Source organism: Nycticebus coucang, chromosome 19 (genome assembly GCF_027406575.1).
Source record: "Nycticebus coucang isolate mNycCou1 chromosome 19, mNycCou1.pri, whole genome shotgun sequence".
Classification (NCBI taxonomy): Eukaryota; Metazoa; Chordata; class Mammalia; order Primates; family Lorisidae; genus Nycticebus; species Nycticebus coucang.
Window position 1 is genome coordinate 57,893,315 of NC_069798.1, and position 23,683 is coordinate 57,916,997.

The window sequence follows — 23,683 nt, forward strand, 5'->3', positions numbered from 1 at the left end:
CTTACAAAATCTGTCATAGGTTAATCCAGTCGAAGTTAAAATTACCTTCTTCCATAAATAATTTATTTCTGGAAAGATATAATATATTTTAATAAATTAAGAATTTTTTCTTTTGTGACATCATTATTTTAAAAAATATCAGAGTTTTTTTTTTTTCAGGAAAATATAAAATTGTTGGCTTTCAAGTTAAAAAATATTTAGAAAATATTTTTCAGTGGCTATATTCTCAGCCCAAGCTTCTCTCCACCCCCCCGAAAAAATCCTATTGTGTAAATTAGTTCTTTATCACTTTTAGAGAAGTAGTAACAAAGTAGTAGTCAAGAAATTCTAATCTAATGTAAATATTAGAATGATCAAGAGATAGATTTAATAAATTAGCAGTAGATACCTAACATAAAATATTATCTGAAATTAACAGCTACCATCATACTTAACATTCCGTTAAATTTGGAAATAAAACAATGAAGTCTGGTATCACAACATCAGAAGGCAGTGCTAAAAGTTCATCCTATTGGGTGCATGTGTTTTTATATATAGGTTGAAGATACCAGAATAGCTAATGAGAAACGAAGATATGCAACATGTGCCTAGAAGAGAGTATAGTACTTCAGGTTAGTACAGAATGATCAGAACAACTAATGTATCAGGAAAATATGGATGTTAGGTATGTGATCCAAGGATGTGAATACAAAATGCACTTATAAACCCAAAAAGTCTATTTTTGAAAGAATGTTCACACTCACTAGAAATCAAAGAGATGTATGATTAAACAAAATAAAATTTTAAAGTATATTAAAAATAATACTGAGCATTGAAAAACTGCTGTTATACATACCCTGCTGGTAGAATTCAAATCCCTATGTACACTTACTTTGGAAAGCAGTTCAGTGATATATCAATAGCTTTCATATGGCAAATTCTTACTATTTAAGTTTATGCAAAGCAAGAATGAAGCGGTGTGAATTGTATTTGTTTCCATTTTGTTTTCAAAATATGATATGTGCAGCATGCATAGGAATTTGTTCATAGTTTTTTTTAAAACTGTAGTCCAGCCCTCCAACAGTCTGAGGGAGAGTGAATTGGCCCCCTATTTAAAAAGTTTGAGGACGCCTGCCCTAAATACTTTAGCATGCTTATCATTAATTAGAGCTCAGTATTTTATAATCGTGGGAGTTATTTTTGAGATAAAATTTAAAGACAGTAAAATAAATAAATCTTAAGTATACCATTTGATGAGTATGGACAAATGAATACTATACTATACACCTGTGGTAACCCAAATTCCTATATATATAGAACATTGCCATTACCCCAGAGTTTTCAGTACCCACCCCTTCCAACCCTTCACCACAAGAACGATTACTGTGACTTTTTAAATAATAAGTTACAATTGTCTGTTTTTAAAATTTCATCTGAATGAAATTATATCATAGACTCTCTAAAATATAAGCCTTCTTTCATTCAGCATAAACTATTCAAGATTCACTCATGGTGTTGCAAATATCAGTAATTTCTTGTATTTATTTTTAAATTGTTGAATAGTATTCCTGAGTTCAGCCCATTGTTATTTATTTATTTAATTTTTTGAGACAAGATCTCACTTGTTGCCCAGGTTGGAGTGCAGTAGTATCATCATAGCTCACTGAAACCTGAGTTCAAGCGATTCTTCTGCCTCAGCCAACCAAGTAGTTTGGGATTACAAGCTCATACCACCACGCCTGGCTAATTTTTCTATTTTTTGTAGGAATAAGGTCTCATTCTTGCCCTAGCTGGTCTAGACCTCCTGACCTCAAGCAATCCTTCTTTGGCCTCCCACGGTGCTAGGTTTATAGTCATTACCTACTGTAATGAGCCTGGCCCAGCTCATTTTTAATGTGAACTTTTTGAGACTCCTGTGATTATTTACTTTAGATTCTTGGCTTATGCTAAAGAAACTGTGCTGTAATAAGGTACAGTAAAACCTCTATAATTTGACCACCCAACGGACTGTAACATACTGGTCAACATAAGGAACTAGGTCTACTATTCTGATACATACATGTGTTACATGTCCAATCTATGAAAATTAAGTCAACTCACGAAGGTGGTCAATGTAAGGAGGTCGTCAGCTGTGGAAGTTCTACTGTATTTGGTTTTCTGTCTTGAAACTTGTTACTTAGCAGGTGTAATCAAACTACAGGGAAATTAAATGCTTCTCTGCATATAAAGTGTTTTAAGAAGAGTGATATGTAGAATTTCACTTAGTTCACTTAATAGGGATTTAAAGGTAAGTGGTACACTGATAATGTCAACCACCTCTATCTTAGGGATCTAATAAGAATTGAGATTTTTTTATATAAATAAAATTTCCCTTTTTCCCTGATTTTTCTGTGTAGTACTTGACATCTTGTGGCATACTGTATTTTTGTCATTTTGAAAGGTTATTTTTTCCTGGATATGGAGTTGGGTTGCAGTATTTTTCTCATTGCCCCCTAAAAGTGTCCCATTTTTAATTAATAGTTTTACTGAGATAAAATTTAAATGCCTTAAAATCCACTCATTTAGGGTGTACACTTCATTGGTTTTCAGTATTTTGACAGAATTGTGTAGTCATATCCTAATCTACTTTTAGAGTATATTCTTAACTCCCCTAAAATCTCTTACCTGTTAACAGACACCCCTTCATACCCTACCTCCCAGACTTAGGAAACCAGTGGTGTTTGTAGAGATTACATAGAGAGAGACTTTCTATCTTTATAGATTTGCCTGTTTGGTGCATTTTATGTAGATGTACATCCTACAATATGTGGTTCTTATTTATGACTGGCTTCTTTTCCTTAGTGTCATGTTTTCAAGGTTCATCCATTGTTGTAGCACACGTGTACTGAACAACATTCCAATGTATTGATATATATACCACATTATATTTCTCCATTTATCAGTAGGTAGACATTTGGTTGTTTTTACTGTTTTGCCATTGTAAATAATGCTGCTGTGAACAATCATATACAAGATGTTGTGTGGACATATGTTTTCATTTCTCTTGGGTAGTAGAATTGCTAGATCCTATGATAACTTAGTAGCATTTTAAGGAGTCGTGAAACTGTTTTCCAAAGTAGCTGTACCATTTTACATCCCCACTAGCTAGATGTGAAGGTTCCAGTTTCTCCACATCCTCACCAACACTTGTATTATCTTTATTAATCAGAGAAATTATTCATATACCACAAATCACCCTTGTGTACAATTTGTTAGTTTCCTGTGTATTTACAAAATTATACAACTATCACCACTCTCAAATTCCAGAACATTTTCATCACCCCAAAAGAAACCCTGTACCTATTAGCAGTCACTACCCATTCTTCTCTACTGCCAAGGAGTAATCTACTTTTTGTTTTTGTGGATTTGCTTATTCTGGGCATATTATTTAATGGTCATACAATCATACAATGTGGCCTTTTATATCTGGCTTCTTAGCATAATGATTTCAAGGTTCACCTATTTTGTACCACCTACGAATGCTTCCTTTTTAATGGCAAAGTCATATTTTATAGTATGGATATACCACATTTTATTTATAGGTTCATCAGTTGATGGACATTTGGTTTGTTTATACTTTGTCGCCATTGGGAATAAAGCTGGTAATGAACATTATAAACAAGTTTTTGTGTGGACACAGTTCCATTTCTCCTCAGTACATACCTAGGAATGGAATTGCTCTGCCACATAGTTATCTACTTTAACTTTCTAAGGAAGTGCCAGTTTCTCTATGTCCTCTGCAACACTTATCTTTCTGATTATAGCTATCTGGTAGGTTTGAAATGCTGCCTCACTGTGGTTTGATTTTCATTTCCCTAATAAGTATCATTTCCCTTTGGGGCATCTTTCCTTGTACTTATTGGCCATTTCTCTGGCCAATAAGTTTTTAAGGGTTCTTTATGTCTTATAGATATGTCCCTTATCAGATACGTAATTTGCAAATATTTCTCTTATTCTGTAGGTTGCGTTTTCAGTATCTTGATGGTGACTTTTAATGCAAAACAAGTTTTAATTTTGATAAAATCCAGTTTATTGATTCATTTATCATTTACATTAGTTTCCTATGGCTACTGTTTAAAAAATTACCAAAAATGTAGTATCTTAAAGCAACACAAACTTATTATCTTATAGTTCTATACTTTAGAAATGAGGTAAGAGTTGGGGCAGATACAGATCCAAGATCAGAGGGCACCAGAATGGAAAGACAGGTACATGATAATCAAATTATTAAAAACAAAAAATAAAGATAAAATATTAAAAGCAGACAGAACAACCAATGCATTCATATAGAGAAACAATGATCTGGGTGCTCATTTCTCATTAAAAAGCCCCACATATGTTAGACCTTTTCTTATTGTCCTGCACTGGTCCTTGAGGCTCTGATAATTTTCTTTTCAATTTTTTTCTTCTCTCTGTTCTTCAGACTGACTAATTTCTATTAATCCAACTTTAAAGTTGCTGACCCTTTCCTGTGTCATCTCTATTCTCTTATTAGACTGTACAATGAATTTTTAATTTTAAAAATTTATTTTTCACTTCCAGAATTTCTATTGGCATGTTTTATATTCCATATTTTTCTGCTAAAATGTCTATTCCTTTCATTCATTGTGTACACATATTCTTATACTTCACTGAGCATAGCTATAATAGCTGTTATAAAATCTTGGTCTACTGATTACAACATCTGTATGATCTGAAAGTTGGTCCGAATTGATTGTGTTTTCTCTTTGAGTGGATCAGATTTTACTGAGGGTTTTTTTTTATTGTTGGGGATTCATTGAGGATATAAGAAACCAGGTTACACTGATCGCATTTGTTAGGTAAAGTGCCTCTTAAAATTGTATCTTGCCCCCAAAAGGTGTGTCACACACCGAGACCTCACTCCTCTCCCTCCTTCCCTCTCTCCTTCACTCTTCCCTTCTCCCACTCCCCTCCTTCCTTTCCTCTCTCTGCTCTTCCTTTCCCTCACTCCCCTCCCTCCTTCTCCCTCTCTCTGTTCTCCCCTTTCCCCACCCCCCACCGTGTACTAGGTCATTAATTGTCCTCATATCAAAATTGAATCCATAGGATTCAAGCTTCTCTATTCTTGTGATGCTTTACTAAGAATAATGTGTTCCACTTCCATCCGGGTTAATACAAAGGCTGTAAAGTCTCCATCTTTTTTAATGGCTGAATAGTATTCCATGGTATACCTATACCACAGCTTGTTAATCCATTCCTGGGTTGGTGAGCATTTAGGCTGTTTCCCCATTTTAGCGACTGTAAATTGAGCTGCGATGAACAGCCTAGTGCAAGTGTCCTTATGGTAAGAGGATTTTTTTCCTTCTGGGTAGATGCCCAGTAATGGGATTGCAGGATCAAATGCAAGGTCTAGCTTGAGTGCTTTGAGGTTTCTCCATACTTCCTTTTGAAAAGGTTGTATTAGTTTGCAGTCCCACCAGCCGTGTTGAAGTATTCCTTTCTCTCTACATCCATGGCAGCATCTGCAGTTTTGAGATTTTGTGATGTGGGCCATATTTTACTAGGTTTTTTCTATCAAGTACTTTTTGGCTGTTATAGTGGACAATGTGTGTGTCAGGTTGTAAAATTGTTTTATTTTTTCAGTAGGTACTTATCTTATTCATACTCAGTCAACAAACTGTTTGAGGTGGTAGCTCAAATTTATGTTCTCTTTTTTTTGTCGTTAGCCCATTTGCAGTATGCCCTATGTACATTACTCAGGAGCTGACTAGAGATTGGAACAGGGAAACTTGATTATTTTAAAGTAGTTTTGGTGTGGTCATTTTTACATTTTTTTTTGTCTTAAAAGACAAATCCTAGATACTAGAATCATAATTTTATTAACTGGAAATAATCATAGGTGTTTGGAATTCAGTCCCTTATTTTGGCAATTAAATAAAAATCTGGTCATTTAATTCTTTTATATTTCTCTTTCGCATAGATCGAGCTGGGAGCATCAGTACCCTTGATTCTTTAGACTTTGCAAGATATTCAGATGATGGTAACAGGGAAGCAGATGAGAAAGTGGCAGGTAAGATTATAAAGACAGATTTGGATTCTTTATTCCAGAAATGATAAATGACTTGAGGAATTCTTTTCCATCTATAATTCAGTGTATGAATATATGTATATAGTTATTATACAAAGTTATGTTGCTAATTACTAATTTCTTGTAAGTTTAGGGATACCACATCATCTTCTTCTAGTGGTGCTATGAGTTTCTAGTTATGTACACCTACAGTTTCCTGAGTTATGCTTATAGCCAGCAGTTGTCAAGCAATTGTAAAACTGGTGTAAGACAGGCTTAAGTTAGCCTTGGTGTCATATAGAGTTAATTAAACCTTAGCCTCATTTTTTTGATCTGCCAAACCAGGTATGATATTCAGGTATGTATACCAGTACAGCCCTACTGATTGTTAAAAATTGGTTGAGATGCTTCCATGCTTGTTGATGAATAAAACTTTGCCTTGAATTTCCTGGGTGCTCCCCACCTATTTCAACATGTCTCCAGAAACTTCTGACTTTTCTATGATCCTGAAAATAAAAGGTTAATGTTTGGTATGGTAGGGGCCTCCAGGACCCCACCAATTCTAGTAAAAAGTACAGTATCCTTTTTGTTTGTTTTGTTGCTTATTTCAGTCTCCTTCCCTTCCTATTCCATATCCCCTTTCCCCCTTCCTCCACCAGCCCTGCCTTCCCTCACCATTGATCTGTAGGGACTTCAAGGGACCAATCTAAAACCCATGTCCTGCCTACATCAGATGAGCCCAGTTGGAATCCACCCCGAATTCACCCTTGTAGCATCGCTGGCTCCTTAGATGCAGATACCTCTGCCTTTATGGTGCCTCAAGGCTGTAGCTACCTGCTATTGAGGTCATTCTTGCTCTGAGAGAGATGGGGAAAGTGAACAGATATATCAGTTAGGTTTTTTTTTCCTTTTTTTTTTTATTAAGTCATTTGTATTACTTAGGTGTTTTGAGCTCCATTAGAATGGTAGATACTTCTGGAAAAGGAAGGATTCCACATGAGACCAATGGGACCTGTGAGGGCATTATGGGGTCAGGGAACACCCATAAAGTGAATTCCTTTCTTAAACAACTTTGTGGAATTTGTCTTTTATTTCCTGGAGTACATTTGTTAAAACCTACCAAATGTTTACCTGTCGTGGTCATTATGAATAAAAATGAGTGCTAATTCTTATATAATACTTGCTTCCTTCTAAACAGTATTCCAAATATATATTAACTTATCGCATTACAGAATTATTATCATCTTATCCTCCCTAAGAAACTAAGGCACTCACAGAAATGTATAAGACTTCAGTAGCAGAGCTAGGATTCAAATTCAGATAGCCCAGGAACAGAACTCACACATTGACTGTACCATATGCTGACTATTGGCATGAAATATTAGATTTCTAATTCAAAATGGCATTCCAATAAATGATTTCCATTCATTGCTCAAGATAGAGATAGTGATTATTTTTATATCTCAATGTTATATGAGTTTAAAGAAATATAATTGTTTCTAGTTCAGCAGACACTGAGAGAGAGGATTCAGCAGTATAACCATTAGCACTATCAATTTAATGGAGAAGACACTAGACTTGTTTAATGTATCAGATCACCGTTTAGTCATGAGCATCATTTATTGACAACTGTATCAAAACATCATTTCATATCAGTAATATCTAAAAATTAGCAATTCAAATAGAAATTATTCAAATAATTTTAGGACTAATTTATCCTACTAATTATACCACTTGTCAAGTAACAATGTTATAAATAATTACATATTAGATACTATATCCTTTATATTATACATTAAATATATGGTATTTTCATTAATTTAGACACTAAATACATCTTCTTAATATACTAGTTTATTGTACAAATTGTTACATATTAGAAAATAACTCTTACCCAGAAATTAGTCACGTAATTATGGATTTTTCTTTGATTTCCATTTGAAAACTTACATTTTAGATTGAAGAGGTTCATTATTTTCATCATTTTAGGTATTTTAATACTTCTAATTAGGGGAAAACATTGATGTAAAAGCAAAATGTTTAGCTTAAATTTATGATCATTAATTATTTGGACCAATCTCTTAATTATTCTTGTCAATATAGGTAAAACAGAAGAAAATAGAAGTTCCTCTGACCAAATGTCACTGTGTATATAATATTTTCATTCCTGTTTTTTTTATTAGAACTCTGAATAAAACGATTGATGGTCTCTATCTGATCTAAGTGCTTTTTGAGCGATATTAACCAAAGAGCAATAGACCTGGATAACCCACAGATTTGTACAACTAAGAGAGAAATGTATTCAGTGTGTGATAGTTTTGACCTTACATTTTTAATCTAAAGAATGTACTGTGTTCTTAAGTTTAGAGTGATAAAGTTTTCATTACTATACTGTGCTCATATATAAATAAATCCTGTCTTTCATCTTCATTGCAAAAGGGAGGAGGAAGGAGGAAGAACATATGTTGTCCCAAGAGAAAATCTTTCAGTCTTTTACTGCTCTTGTACCATAGCCTGTTATTGAATCAAGTGTGTGAGTATGTGGATGAAACTTTATAAAAAAAACCTTCAATGAATCATAATTCCTATTTCTAAAATAATTTGACTCTTTGCTCATCATTGGTAGTAACTTAAAAGCTTATCAAAAGACCAATAATCCAGAAAAGATATGTCCTCTGTCTTTGAATCACACTAAGAATGAAGAATCATCTAAATAAAAAGAAAATACCTTTTTTGTTTTCCTATACCAGCATTGGATAGAAGGAAGTTATAGATAACACAGTAATGAGTTCATTACCCCACTAGGCAAATGAAAGGTCTTCTCTAATCCTTAATCAGCTGCCACATATATTTTCGGCATCATTTTTACTGTTACCGTCATTCTCCTAAATCTAAAAATCTGGTTAGTTTTTCAAGTCCGTACAGTTTTTCCTTCAAAGAGGAAGGAATCTCTAAATAAACAAATACATATTAAGTGCCCACTCTGTGTCAATGCTAGATGCTTTATAAAAAATATTTAATCTTATTAACAAACCTACAAAATCAGTCATGAAATCTGTTTTGTATGTTAGAAAACTGAGGCTTACCAAGGTTGAGAAATTTGCCCAGTAGCTTCTTTATAACAAGAAATAAGTGTACACATACAGTTTTTATCACAAAGCCCGCAAAGTATCTTTTGGTACCAAGCCTTAGCTGTGACCCATCTGTACATTGATATGAATGGCAGAATTTTATCTTTCCTATATGGAACTATTTCATATAGCCATTTTCTTTTTTAATTATTTTCAGCTATTATGAGTATATAATAGCTGTATATCTTTATAGGGTACGTGTGATGTGATGTTTTGATATAGGCGTGCAATGTGAATTAATCAAATCAGGATAATTGAGTTATCTTCACCATTTATTATTTCTTTGATTTAGGAACATTACATTTCTATTCTTTTAACCATTTTAAAGTATACCCTAACTTATTATTGATTTATTGATTATAGTCACTTTGTTGTGCTATTGAATACTGTTCATTCTATCTATCAAACTATATTTTTGTGTCCATTCACCATCCCCACTTTATGCCCCCCTTCTTGCCATATATTTTTAGTTTTATTTGTTTATTTATTTTTTAATTAATTTATTTTTAATTTCAGATTAATATAAGGGTACATATGATTAGGTTACATTATTGGTGTTTGTTGGGTAGAATCCAAGTTGTAGTTTAGCACTTCACCCAGGAGGTGCCCCCTATACATTGTACCCTCTAGGTGAGAGTTTACCAAACCTCCTCCCCACTTCCCCCTTCCCCTTGAATTTTTTTTAATTAAATCATAGCTGTGTACATTAATGCAATCATGGGGTACAATGTGCTGGTTTTATATACAATTTGAAATGTAATCCTAGTTATGATAGTAGCTGCCATGGCTGCACAGTTACTGTGTAATTGTGTTTAGCATGCCAGACAGGTGTTTGACTTCATCTTCACCATGCTGTGCACTATGTGCATTGTCCCCATTTTGCAGATGAAGAAATTGCAGCTCAGGGAAGTTAAGCACATGACAAGTTTACACAATGACCAAGTTTGAAGTCTGGTTTTGACTCTTAAGCCTATACCCCGTAACTCTGTTCTTGCCATATTTTTAAATGAAGTAAGATTTTAAAAGGTTTTATTTTAGATATTTTCCATTTCTCAATTTTTTTTTTGTTGTTGTTGTTGTTTTGAGACAGAATCTCACTATGTCACCCTCGGTAGAGTACCATGGCATCACAGCTCACAGCAACCTCTAACTCTTAGACTTAAGCAATTCTCTTACCTCAGTCTCCCAAGTAGCTGGGACTACAGCTCCCGCCACAATGCCCAGCTATTTTTTGGTTGTAGTTGTCGTTGTTTGGCAGGCCCAGGCTGGATTCAAACCCACCAGCCTTGGTGTATGTGGCTGGCACCCTAGCCGCTGAGCTACAGGCACCAAGCCACTCTCAGTGTACTTTGATATGAAGTATATTTTTCACATAAAAATGATTTGAATGGTAGCAGATGCCAAATTCAAAATGACCTTGATCTAGGTGATTTTTTTTTAAAGTAAAAGCCTTTTTACATGTTATTAAGTAAAACTACTGTTATTTAGTGCATATGGAAGTACAATGTACCTGTTTAATTTTCAGATGTTCTTAAAGGTAATGAGAAGTTATATTTAAAAATAAAAGTGATTATATGTTTATTAAATTTATACAGGTTTGGGGGTAGGTTTTTTTTCTTTAATTTGTCCTAAAGTATATTTCATCATGTTAGTTTCATTGGGGAAAAACAAAAGTGAGAGAGGGAAAAAAGAATTTCATTGTCAGGTAAGTTTAGAATATTGTGGTTTTCTGCAAGCTTTTTCAGGGCTTTTTTTTTCCCTTTTGAGACAGAGTCTCACTATGTCGCCCTCAGTAGAGTGCCATTGCGTCACAGCTCACAGCAACCTCAAACTCTTGGGCTTAAGCTATTGTCTTGCCTCAGCCTCCCAAGTAGCTGGGACTAGAGGTGCTTGCCACAACACCCAGCTATTTTTTTGTTGTTGCAGTTGTCATTGTTGTTTAGCAGGCCCAGGCCAGGTTCAAACCTGCCAGCCTCTATGTGATATGGCCGGCACCCTACCCACTGAGCTACAAGCGCCGCCTTTTTCCGGGCTTTTAATATGGTAGCAGGTTATTGTAGAAATTTATATGTTAAGTCCTAAAGGTCTTATGACAATTACAAAGATAGTTGAGATGAATGGTTATTTAGGGAGTTATTAAGGGGCGGGAATCAATATGGCTTCGACGTTTAGTTGATGGGAGAGTAAAGCAAAGGATAAATGAAGAGTAATCTCCAGGTTTCCTGTTTGGGCAACTGAGTAGATGGTGATGTCATTATGGAAAGATTGCAGGAGAAAGACCAAATTTGAGAGGAAGATGATGAAATCATTTAGATAGTATCAAATTAAAAACTTGAGGCATTCAAATGGGCATGTCTAAGAGATAATTGGGTCCGTGTGTTGAGAAAAGGATTTAAAGATTTCTGAGTCTTTAGAGTACTTGTGATAGTTAAAAACCACAGGAGTGAATATCATCCCCGTGGAGTCTGAAGAGAAAAGGGCCAAGGATGACACTCTGAGAAACATCAACTTTGAGATGAGTGGTAAAGGAACCCAAACAGGAAGAGTGATAGATTTTTTTCAGAGGCTGTGGGACAGATGATGCTTTCTTCCCACTAAGATTATTAAAAAGAGAAACAGCTACAAATTTTTTTTCTTGCTTTGATTTACTTACCACTCTCTAAGTCATACCCTAACTATTATATGTTTCCTGAGTCTGTAATAGGCAGGGAAAATTCTCTAAGCCTACTGTAGTGATGGTGATACAAATAAGTTTATATTCTAACTGAAATTCTTAAGAAAATTGAAAAGAGAATTTTTCCTTTGCCTAGAACTGTTCCTGGTATACTAAAATAACAATTAATGATGAGGAAATGTTATTTGAAATCACCTTATATTTAGAAAAAAATAATCTAGGAAATTCTGACTCAAAAGAAGACTGTTTCACATTTACAGTGAGATCACAAAAGTCCTGGACTCACATCTATTCATTTGAACTCTTCAATGGTGAACTGGAATGGGAATGAAAAAATACTTGACTTAGACCCACATTATGGGAAGGATCTTCCAAAATACAGTAATATTTTGTGTTTCATGACAAAATGAATTATATCTAGTAAATATTTCAAAACACTATTAGTGGAAAATTGAATTGAGGCAACAAAAGATTGATCTTTTATTTCTACCTTGAAATTTTGCACTTCGCCACAAACTTGTATGTCTCCTAAGTCATAAAAGCATGATCTTCAAGCACTTAAGTATCTCTGGTCTACTATCAGTATTATCCAACTCAGGTTGGGAAATACCTGTTTCAACTAATCTGTAATATATGATATTAATGTACACCTGCATCTTAGTAATTATTACTCTAGTGCTTGTGAAATTGCACTCAGCAGGTTAGGGTAATAGAGTGAATAGGTTGGTTATTGATTCCTATAGCATTTTTTATACTCATACATATCCTTAAATATTTTTAGGAAGAATTATAATATTTGAAAAATAACTTAGAAGTTTGGTGTAATGTATCTTTTTACAAAATAATTAATTTTTAGCATTAATACAATGTTTAGATAAAGAAGAGACAAATTCGTTTACCTGTAAATATAGCACTGCTGTTAAAAAAACCCTTTCTGATAAAACTCACAAAACTGTGATTACTATGCCATTATAGAGATGTGCTATGGTTCAAAGATAAGCCTTTGTCTTTTAAAGTCTATATTGTATATTAAGAGAAACATGCAGCAGAGTGAATTCATTTTAACAGGCACTATTTTTTTCAAAACATTGGTAACTTCTAATGATATTTGGCAATATATACATAGATGTGCATAAAAATACAAATTCTTGCCGTCTGACATGGGTTTTTCTGGCTTTCTGTGCCTTAATCATTCAATGTTTTGCTCTTGGTCACCTAAACTTTCACTAATTGAATTTTGAGTTTTCCCAGTTTGTGTTTAACCAGTTTTGTGCCTTTTTTTTCTTTTCTTTTCTTTTTTTTTTTGTATTTTTATCATTCTGGTAATAGGGCATTTCTGATCTGCAATTGTTCTGTAACATGTATGAGTAAATTTTAAGTGATATCAAAAGCATAATATGAATATTCATTTCATATAAGATTTAGTTAAGTATTTTTAAATCAATTACCTAGAGTTTTGAAATTTTTAAAAACAAGTAAGAGAACATGCTATGTGAACCTAATCTGTGCTTATTTTCCACACTGAATGTGTACAGTTTTACTTTCACAAAAGCTTTCAGACTTTGTAGAAGTGTAGGTTTTAGGGAATATGTTTTAACTTTGTTGCACAGAAATGTTTGCAGATCAGCATTGCTAACTACCAAAAAAAAAAAAGCATAAATAGTAATGAGCAGTATCATCCGATTTTTAGTTGTGCTTCCTATGTTGCTGCAGTTAAATTCTGTGCATCAAAATAATTGGCCTTCATGTACTAGATGTGACTCAATTGCATCTTAAGTTTTTATTGAAAATTTGCAAACTGAGTGAATCTTAATCTTTCCATATAATTTTGTAGCTTTGTTGTCTCTAATACCATCTCATTTGACATCTTTTTCCTGTTTATTAGTCAACCAAGGAAATATTGCATCTTTGAGATAAAACTTTAAATTCCTAGTTTCTATGCAGAGCTATTTAAATACTGTAATTTTTCAATATCCACTCATGACAAAAGATCACTTTGTTTTCCCAGAGCTTTACTTTACAGAATGTATTTTTTTCTGAGTCCAAGTTTGCTTTCTCTTCAGCACAATATGTGTAAATTTTAAGGAAAATTACCAGTTAAGACGCATGTAATTAAATCCTGCTCATTCTGAAACATTTTAAAGAGCTTATTAAAATATGTCCTCAGTTCTCATGTTTATTTTATAATTAGACTATGTGATAAAGATTAGCAAAATCTTTGAGATTCCCTAATACATCTTTCTTAAAATGGACCTTATCTGTAACAATATTTAAAGGAAACTTTGAAACTTTTCTTAATTTTACATGGTATCCTTATATGACTATATTTTTATAAATGTGTACAGTCATTTGCTTTAGAATTATATTAATTAGAGATTAAAAGAGAAACTATTTCTATCCTTTGACTTTAAATGAAAACTAATGTAGAACCCTTGGAACATTTTTCAGATATGTGTTTAACTTATCTATGCTTGTTTATAGAAAAATTTATAGACATCTCAACATTTGTTAAATATTTAAGCCCATATTCCTTCAACACCTTAATGAAAGGATCTACTCACTGACTTTTCTATATATTGGTTTATAATGTTAAACTTAGTTGCCTTAGTTGCCTTAGTTGCATTGCCTTTAATGTTAAAGGCAATGCATTTTTAAATAACTTTAATTTTTAACATCCTCTGGCTTTTGTTTTTAAGATATTTGCTTGGATTTCATCTGACTTTTACCTTTTCCCCTAAAATTATGCCACCTGTAAACATCTCATTACATTTTCTTACTTAGACTAAGTAGCAGAAGTACCCACATTACTAATGTTTTTATTTTTCTAAATGAGAGTATGATATAGATTTTATTTTTAAATAGAGCTATTCCTTGTCAGACAGCTAGAACGTTTAATAACAGTCCCCTGAATTTTACTAAAACTATGGAAAACATTCACCAGTTTGCTTGCAAATCAACTCTGCTGCATGCGTTCACAAGTTTCATAAAGATTGCATGCTTTCTGTTTTTCAATACAAATTGTATTTTTTTTTCATACCCATCCTTGCTTTTTATTTTTTTATTTTTGTTTCCCTTTTCTTGGTTGGATGCCTGTGTGTGTTAATTCCAAATCCCTGTCCAGTCCTGGAGTTTGAACTACGGAAAGCCAAGGAGACCATTCAGGCCCTCCGAGCCAACCTAACAAAGGCTGCAGGTGGTGTACATAAAACTTTCTTGAGACTTTTTTTCTACATTGACAATGCAGAAGTAGCTGAGATATTTTAAAATGTGAAATAGTAAAATTATTTATATTTTCTTCCACCAGAACATGAAGTTCCTTTACAGGAACGAAAAAATTACAAATCAAGTCCTGAAATTCAGGTGGGTAAATGATTGACCTAAAAATATCTTCCACATAAAATGGATAGGATAAATATTGAAAAAGGAAAACTTATGATTTTCCATTTGTCTTATTTTGCTTCCAGGAACCAATCAAACCTCTTGAAAAGAGAGCTCTAAACTTCTTAGTCAATGAATTTTTATTGAAGAATAACTATAAGCTTACATCAATAACCTTTTCAGATGAAAATGATGATCAGGTAAAGTTATTTTTTTTAAATGATTTATTTTCTTTTTAACTTATAATTTTCTCACTTTCTATTTCTTATCTTTCCTTTTAAGTGCTATATATTGTAAAATTCTACAATGCTAATTGCCCAAAACAGTAGTCCATTATTCTGTTGATTTCCAGATATTTTCTTTTCCTATAGCTTTCTATTTAAGACTTTTCTTTCTAGGTACCTTTTAACAACTCCCCAGTAACTATATAATCTTATTCTTTAAAAAAACATAGTAGTACAGATTTTATAAATTTAGTTTAACTGGAAACCTCTTCAGTAGTGCTATGATAATTAGGACATTAGATAAATAGGTAACAGTAATTAAGAGAGAGTATTTTGAATGAGATTGAGAATATAAGCCAGTTTTAGAACTTTTATTATTTTCCTGATAAAATCTTTTAGCAAGGAAATGATGGCTTATTTTTGTGTCATCTCTCAACTTTGGAATATTTTGACTTCTCAGTGCTGATGGATCACTTTGAATCTTGCACATTAGAAAAGTAAATGCCAAAGAGATTACTATGTAGAAATCAGGAAGTCATTATTTTAAGTCAAGATTATTCTGGTAATCCATGAAAGATATCTCCTCTGGATCTTTTACCAAAAATAGAAGTTCTCAGCCAGGCACAGTGGCTCACACGTGTATTTCTAACATTCTGGGAGGCTAAAGCAAGAGTATCACTTGACCTCATGAGTTTGATACCAACTGGAGAAAAACAAGATACCCATCTCTACAAAAAATAGGAAAATTAGCCAGGCGCAATGGCACATGCCTTGTAGTCCCAGCTACAGGGGAAGCAGAGGCATAAGGATCAGTTGAGTCCAGGAGTTTGAGGTTGCAGTGAACTACAGTGATCCCACTACACTCTAGTTCCAGGGAACAGAGTAAGACTCAGTCTAAAAAAAAGAAAAAAGATCTCTAAAGGAGATAACAGTTCCATTACTCTCTCAGTTATGATAGTTGGCAAAAGTTAAATTTAATCAGTATCTAGTTTTTTTTTTTATTATAGTAGAGTCATTGAACACATACTATGTAAAAGACATTACACTAATATTTAGCATAAAAATTATACTATGCTATGATTATAGTTTATGTTAATTGTGTTTTATAAATTAAAGAGTGACTAGGAAAAGTTATGAATATGTGAGAAACATTGGGAGGTCAAAAGAATATGAAAAGGGGAACAAAGAACAGATGAAAATAGCAAGATGGTTGATTTAAACCTAGTCAATTTGAGTTTGTAGTTAAATCCTTCCTGGAAAGAAAACTGCAGATCTACATGGCTTCATTTGAGAATTCAATCAAATATTTCTAAAAATTAAAGAAAGGGGAGTACTTTTAAAACCCACTTTAAATGTAAGTGATCAATCCTTCTTAGTTAAAAGATAGAACTGATTAGAGAGTTCAACAGTAAACTTTTAATAATTGATAGGACAAGGCACAAAAAAAATCACTTAGGATATAGAAGACTTAATGCTACACTATCAATATATTAGAGGTAATTAAAATGTAAAAAAGGCTAAACAGGGTGGCTTATGCTTACTATTGTAACACTTTGGGGGCCAAGATGAGAAGATCATTTGGGTCAGGAGGTTAAGAACAGCCACGGAACATAGCAAAACTTCATCTCTACAGAAAAATTCAGCTGAGCATGGTGGCACATGCCTATAGTCCTAGCTAGTTGGGAGGCTGAGTCAAGGATAATCACTTGAGCCCTGGAGTTCAAGACTGAGCTATGGCCACTGCACTCCAACCTGGGTAACAAAGCAAGACTCTGTCTTTATTAAAATAAAAATAAAAGTAAAATAAAATATAAAATAAATTTTAAAATACACTCTATCCTTCAACAGCAAATACATTTTCTTTTTAAATATGTATGAGCCACTTAGAAAGATAAAAGTCATAATATTAAGAGGATTTAAATAATACAAAGTATGTTCTCTGATGACAATGAAATTAAACTAGCAATCAGTAATAAAGATATGGAAAATTTTCATATATTTGGAAACTCATATTTCAAGTAATTGAAATTACGAAGAATTACCAAGTAATGAATTAAGAAGAAATCAAAAGGGAAATTATAAAATGTTTTGAACTTAATGAAGATGAAAACAAAAAATTTATGAGATAGAGCTAAAGCAGTAGGTAGAGAGAAATTATAGTACTAAAATGTATATATTACTATAGCAAAGAGGAAAAGTCTCAAATCAGCAAAATTAGGTTCTACTGTAAGAATCTTAAAATGGAAAAAAAGGATATAATAAAAATGAGAACACAAGTCAAAGATATATGCAGCAGAAAACAATAGTGAAAAATCGATGAAACAAAAACTAATTCTTTGAAAAGATTAATAAAATTGATAAACCTCTAGCCTGATTGATTAGGAAATAGAGAGAAGATATGCTTTACCAAAATCAGGAACAAGGAAAGTTCTATCACTACAGATTTTACTTGTATTACAAAGATAATAGGAAGTGTTATAAATAACTTTGTTTGAAAGAAAACAACTGCCAAAGCTCACTCAAGAAGAAATAGAATGTTTGAAGGATTTTTGTATTTATTAAAGAAATTGAATTTGTAGTTAAAAACTTTCCCAGAAAGAAAACTGCAGATCTACGTGGCTTCATTTGAGAATTCTACCAAATATTTTTAGAAATTGAAGAAAAGGGAATACTTTCAACTAATTCTGTGAAACCAGCAACATTATAATGTCGAAACCAGACAAAGACATTCCAAGCAAAAAAAAAAAAATTTACAGGCTTATTTTTTTTCACAAAGTTAGATGGAGAAATTTTATATAACTTGGTAGCAAATCAAATAGAACAGTGTTTAAAAAGATTAATACATTATTATCAAATGGGCTTTATCCTAAGAATCCAAGATTGTTTTGGTATCAAAAAAATCAGTCATGGGTGACGCCTGTGGCTCAAAGGAGTAGGGCGCCGGCCCCATATGCCGGAGGTGGTGGGTTCAAACCCAGCCCCAGCCAGAAACTGCAAAAAAAAAAAAAATCAGTCATTGTAATTTACTATATTAGGAAGCCAAAAGAGAAAAGTATCATATGATCATCTGAGAAAGTGCAGAAAATGCATTTGATACAATCCAGAACCCATTCTCTATTAAAACTTTACAGAAATTAGGAAAAGAGGGGAATTTCATCAACTGATAAAGGACATGTATGGAAAACCTGTTGCTAACATCAGACTTTATGATGAAAGATGAAGGTGGAAATAAGGGTATTTACTCTCATTACTTCTGTTCAACATTATACTACTACTAGTGCAATAAAGCAAGAAAAATAATTAAATGGCACAATTGGAAGGGAAGAAATAACACTGTCTTTATTCATGAATGATATGATCCTGTATGCAGAAAATCCTATGGACTATCCAAAAAAGATACGAAAATTAATAAGTCAATACAACAAGATTGTAGGATATAAGATAAGTACACAAAAATTAGCTGTATTTCTATATCTAGCAGCAGACAGCCAGAAACTGGAATTTTTAAAAATATAATTTACAGTAGTATCAAAAAAAATAGGAAATAACTTAGAGATTACTCGAACAAAGGGTATACTCTGAAAACTATTAAATATGTGAAGAGAAATTAAAGATGATTTAAGTAACTAAAGAGAGATATTGTGCTCATGGATCACAGAACCTAACATTGTCAGGGTGTCAGTTTTAATTTATATTTTCAGTGTAATCCAATTAAAATTTCACTGTCATTTTTGTAAAAAGCAATGAGTTTATTCTGAAATTTATAAGGAAATTCAAATGAACTGGTACAGCCAAAACAACTTTAATAAAGAATAACAAAGTTGGAGAACTTAAACTGCCTGACTTCAGGTATTAAAAGACATTATAGTCAAGAAAGCATGATATTGGTATATAAACATATAAATGAGTAGAACAGACTAGAGAGTCCAGACATAGACTCACACATAGATCATCTGACAAAGTAGAAAGTAAATTCTATGCAGAAAGGATTGTCTTTTTTTTTTTACAGATGTACTGAAACAATTTGATAATCTATCTCTGTATGCCCAAAAATGAACTTCAAACCATACCTCCCACCTATATATCAAAGTTAACTCAAAATGGAACATAGGCTTAAATGTATATCCTTAAAAGCAATAAGGCTTCTAGAGGAAAATGTAGGAAAAAATTCTCTGAAGACTTAAAATACAGGCAAAGATTTCTTAGAGACCAAGCACACCTTGCTCTCTGTCAAATTTTCTCTCATCAAAATTAATAACTTCTGTTCTTTGGAAGTCACTCTTAAGTGAATGAAAATACAAGCCATAGATTGAATGAAAATATTTGCAAGTAACATACCTGATAAAGGATTTATATCGAAAATGTATAATGAACTCTCTAAGCTTAATAATAATAAACCCAATTTTTGTCCTTTCCGCCTGAGATGCCATCTTCCAGTATTTCACCAAAATGACAAACACAAAAGGAAAGCGGAGAGGCACCCGATACACGTTCTCTGGGCCTTTTAGAAAACATGGAGTTGTTCTTTTGGCCAAATATATGTGAATCTACAAGCTGATATTATAGACATCAAGGGAATGGGTACTGTTCAAAAAGGTAGGCCACACAAATGTGACCATGACAAAACTGGAAGAGTCCACAGTGTTACCCTGAATGCTGTTGACATTGTTTTTTTTTTTTTTTTGGTTTTTGGCCGGGGCTGGGTTTGAACCCGCCACCTCCGGCATATGGGACCGGCGCCCTACCCCTTGAGCCACAGGCGCCGCCCTGTTGACATTGTTTTAAACGAACAAGTTAAAGGCAAGATTCTTACCAAGAGGATTAATGTTCGTGTTGAGCATATTAAGCCAAGATATCTTCCTAAAACGCATGAAGGAAAATGATCAGAAAAAGAAGAAAGCCAAAGAGAAAGGGACCTGGAATCAACTGAAGCGCCAGCTTGCTCCACCCAGAGAGGCACACTTTGTGAAAACCAATGGAAAGGAACCTAAGCTCCTGGAACCCATTCCTTTTGAATTCATGGCTTAATAGGCATACGGTATAGCACACAGGAGAACCAGGAGAACCAATGGAACAGTAATATAAGATGCTGGAACCTTTTTCCTATGAATTCATGGCATGATAGGTATTAAAAATAGAAGGCTACTGTAAAAATAAATAAATAAATAAATAAATAAATAAATAAACCAAATTTTTAGCGCGTTGACTGCCATACTAGAAAAAAAAATTGTCGCCTTGGGGCCATGGTGTTTTGTTACAAAAAGAGAATAAAAACTTTGAAAACAAAACAGTTCTTTCTAATTTAAAGAAAAGTTGTGTTTTTTTTTTTAATTTTATGTGCATGAGTTGTATGTGACTCATGACATGCTTATTGAATTTGTTTCTGAGAATTGAGTCTTTTGTCATGCCACAGTATTTAGTTGTCCCTGGAGTGTACCTTGGGTGATCCTGGATGATGACTTCTGAATCATACTCCCTAAGTATGTGAAACAGTGTCATAACAGCAGATACTATCCTATTGATTTTCTTCAAAGAAGCCACATGACATAAATATTCACAGTGAAACACACAATAAAAAGTTACAGTACTTAGAAAACACAGTCTAGCACATGTGTGCACTTGGGCCAGCAGCTGGAGCAAGGCAACAGAAAGTGGGGAGACTGCTGATTGACAGCTAAAATAATGAGCAAAGGTTTCACAGCTTCACGAGGCCCCAGGCTCAAAACTAGCGTGAGTTAAAGACAACTCACATGGCAGTTAATGTGTTAAAAAATAGACAAAAATTTTAAACGGATACTTCACCAAAGAAGACATATTGCATGGCAAATAAGCTCATGAAAAAGATTCTCAGCATCTTTATTCATTAGGAAAATACAAATAAAATCACACTGAGATACAGCAATACAATTATTAGAATGTCTAAGAGTACCTGAAATCTTGATGAAAATATGGAGCAACTGGAAGTTTCATCATTGCTAGTTCTAAGCACAGGATAAATGTAGAATAAATTTTGGATGGGTAATAGAAATATGGACATTAGAATAATATGTGTAATATTCATTTGATATTTTTTGTAAAGCTAAAACTCATTTAGTTATTGTGGGCCAAGCACTTTAGATCTAAGTCCTTTACATACATTTAATTGAAGCCTCTTATAAGAGGTAGTAAGTGTTATATCTATTTTACAGATAGCTTACAGTTTAAGCCTCAAATTAACATACAAGAGTAATAATTGAGACAGGTATGAATTTCATAATTACATCTGGTTTTCCCCAAAGCTCCTACTTTTAATGATCATATCTGCCTCCAATTTAATGCTCAATAATAGTTATTCTATTTTTCAGATAAACCATCAAATATTAAAAGTATCACATTTAGAATATTCAAATGAATACAGGCAGTCCCCAGGTTACGAACAAGAACGGTTCTGTAAGGTTTGTTCTTAAGTTGAATTTGTATGTAAGGTACATGTACCTATTATCTGTAATAGCCTCCATTCATAGGTGTAAGTCATGTGTCAGGGACTGCCTATATGCCGTCTTTCTCAAAGAAGGTCTCATAAATATGTTATAAATGAATAAGTTAAATCAAATTAGTACCAAATTCTGATATGTTAGAGGAGGATAAAATGGTAAGACAGTGTATTTCCATGCAGTTGATTATTTTGAAATTTCATAATGCTCTTCTAAAAGATGCTGTGCCTTTTTACACTTTTCATAAAACTGTGTTGGATTAAATTAAGAAGAATGTTTTAATACACAATAAATCAAAGAGTAGCTTTGATTCGGAAAACTGCCAGAAGAATATTTATTAATATAATTTAGAAGCATAACTATAGCAAGAAGATAAGGAGATTAAATTGCTTATTTATACACTACAGATTATAGTAAGTATATAGAGGTTGGAATAATACAGGAAGTAAGAAGAAAATTAATACCGTCAATGAGCTTACTTATAACCTATTAATAATAGGTACAATTTATGAGCTAACACTTTCTTAATCTGGACATATTTTGACATTATGCAAATATTTGAGCTTATTCTACAAGCTTAAAAGTTAGCACAAGCCTTGAAGTTGAGTTTTTGTTCTAAAAAAATTCAATAAAAAAAGATCGTGTAGGGCAGCGCCTGTGGCTCAAAGGAGTAGGGCACCGGCCTCATATGCTGGAGGTGGCAGGTTCAAACCCAGCCCTGGTCAAAAACTGAAAAAAGAAAAAAAAAAAAAAAGATTGTGTAACACATCTTGACATCTAAGATAATTAAACCTGTTTAGAATGTCAGGAAACTTATAAGAAAATATCGGACAGTGGAAGAAATAAGCTTAAGAACGGTATTTATTCACTTGGAACATATACTCTGACATTATGACAATTATTATTATGTTGAGTTTTCAAGATATTAGCAATAATAATATGCATCTCAAAAATGCAAGATAAAAATCCTCAAAGTTTTTTTAACAGGTATGTTTTTTTACTCTCTTAGGATTTTGAATTATGGGATGATGTAGGATTAAACATTCCAAAACCACCAGACTTACTGCAACTCTACCGAGATTTTGGAAATCATCAAGTAACTGGAAAAGATCTTGTGGACGTGGCCAGTGGGGTAGAAGAAGATGAATTAGAGGCCCTTACACCTGTTTCAAGCACCCTTCCTCCAACTCTTGAAACTCTCCAGCCTGTAGAGGTAAATAATATCAACCAACTAATCAAGTCCCACAAAAGAGTACTTAAGCTGTGTAAAAACATACTACAAGATCTTGAGTGTCTCTTTTTTTCTTTTGATTTTAGAACTCCATGTTACTACAGAAATTAGAAGATAAAATTACTTTATTAAATAGTGAGAAATGGTCATTGATGGAGCAGATCAGAAGACTTCAGAGGTTAGTATTTGATCATCATTTCTAAACAAAAATTTTTTTCCAGATTAATATGAAGGTACATACAATTAGGTTACATGGTTTGCTTATAGAAGGTTGAAGTCCAGGTTGTAGTGGTGTCCTTCACCCAGAAGTGTGTGATATACCCATGCAATGTACACATTGGCTGAGTATTTACCCAACCCATTTCCCCCCACCCCTAACTTGAATTTGAGTTTTTCTCTCATGTGAGCATGTAGTTGTTAATCACCGGTTCTAATTAAATATGAAATACATGTAATGCTTGTTTTTCCATTCATATGATACTTCACTTAGGAGAACATTCTCTAAATCCATCTAGGTTGTTTAAAA

General features: G+C 33.2%; 1 protein-coding gene across 7 annotated transcripts in view; it reads left to right on the forward strand.

The window, feature by feature from the left end:
• RELCH (RAB11 binding and LisH domain, coiled-coil and HEAT repeat containing) overlaps positions 1-23,683 on the forward strand; it is a 117,013-nt gene that overhangs the window by 15,251 nt on the left and 78,079 nt on the right. For 5 of the 7 annotated variants that reach the window (XR_008375969.1, XM_053571455.1, XM_053571456.1 and 2 more), the window contains exons 2-7: positions 5,960-6,049; positions 14,973-15,044; positions 15,156-15,211; positions 15,316-15,429; positions 22,936-23,139; positions 23,244-23,335. Coding sequence is in view for 6 of the 7 variants with exons in the window: in XM_053571455.1 (XP_053427430.1) it covers positions 5,960-6,049; positions 14,973-15,044; positions 15,156-15,211; positions 15,316-15,429; positions 22,936-23,139; positions 23,244-23,335 (628 nt within the window). In the remaining variant the exon portion in view is untranslated. The remainder of the gene's footprint in view (positions 1-5,959; positions 6,050-14,972; positions 15,045-15,155; positions 15,212-15,315; positions 15,430-22,935; positions 23,140-23,243; positions 23,336-23,683) is intronic. The other 2 variants (XM_053571459.1, XM_053571460.1) reach the window with 1 other exon arrangement.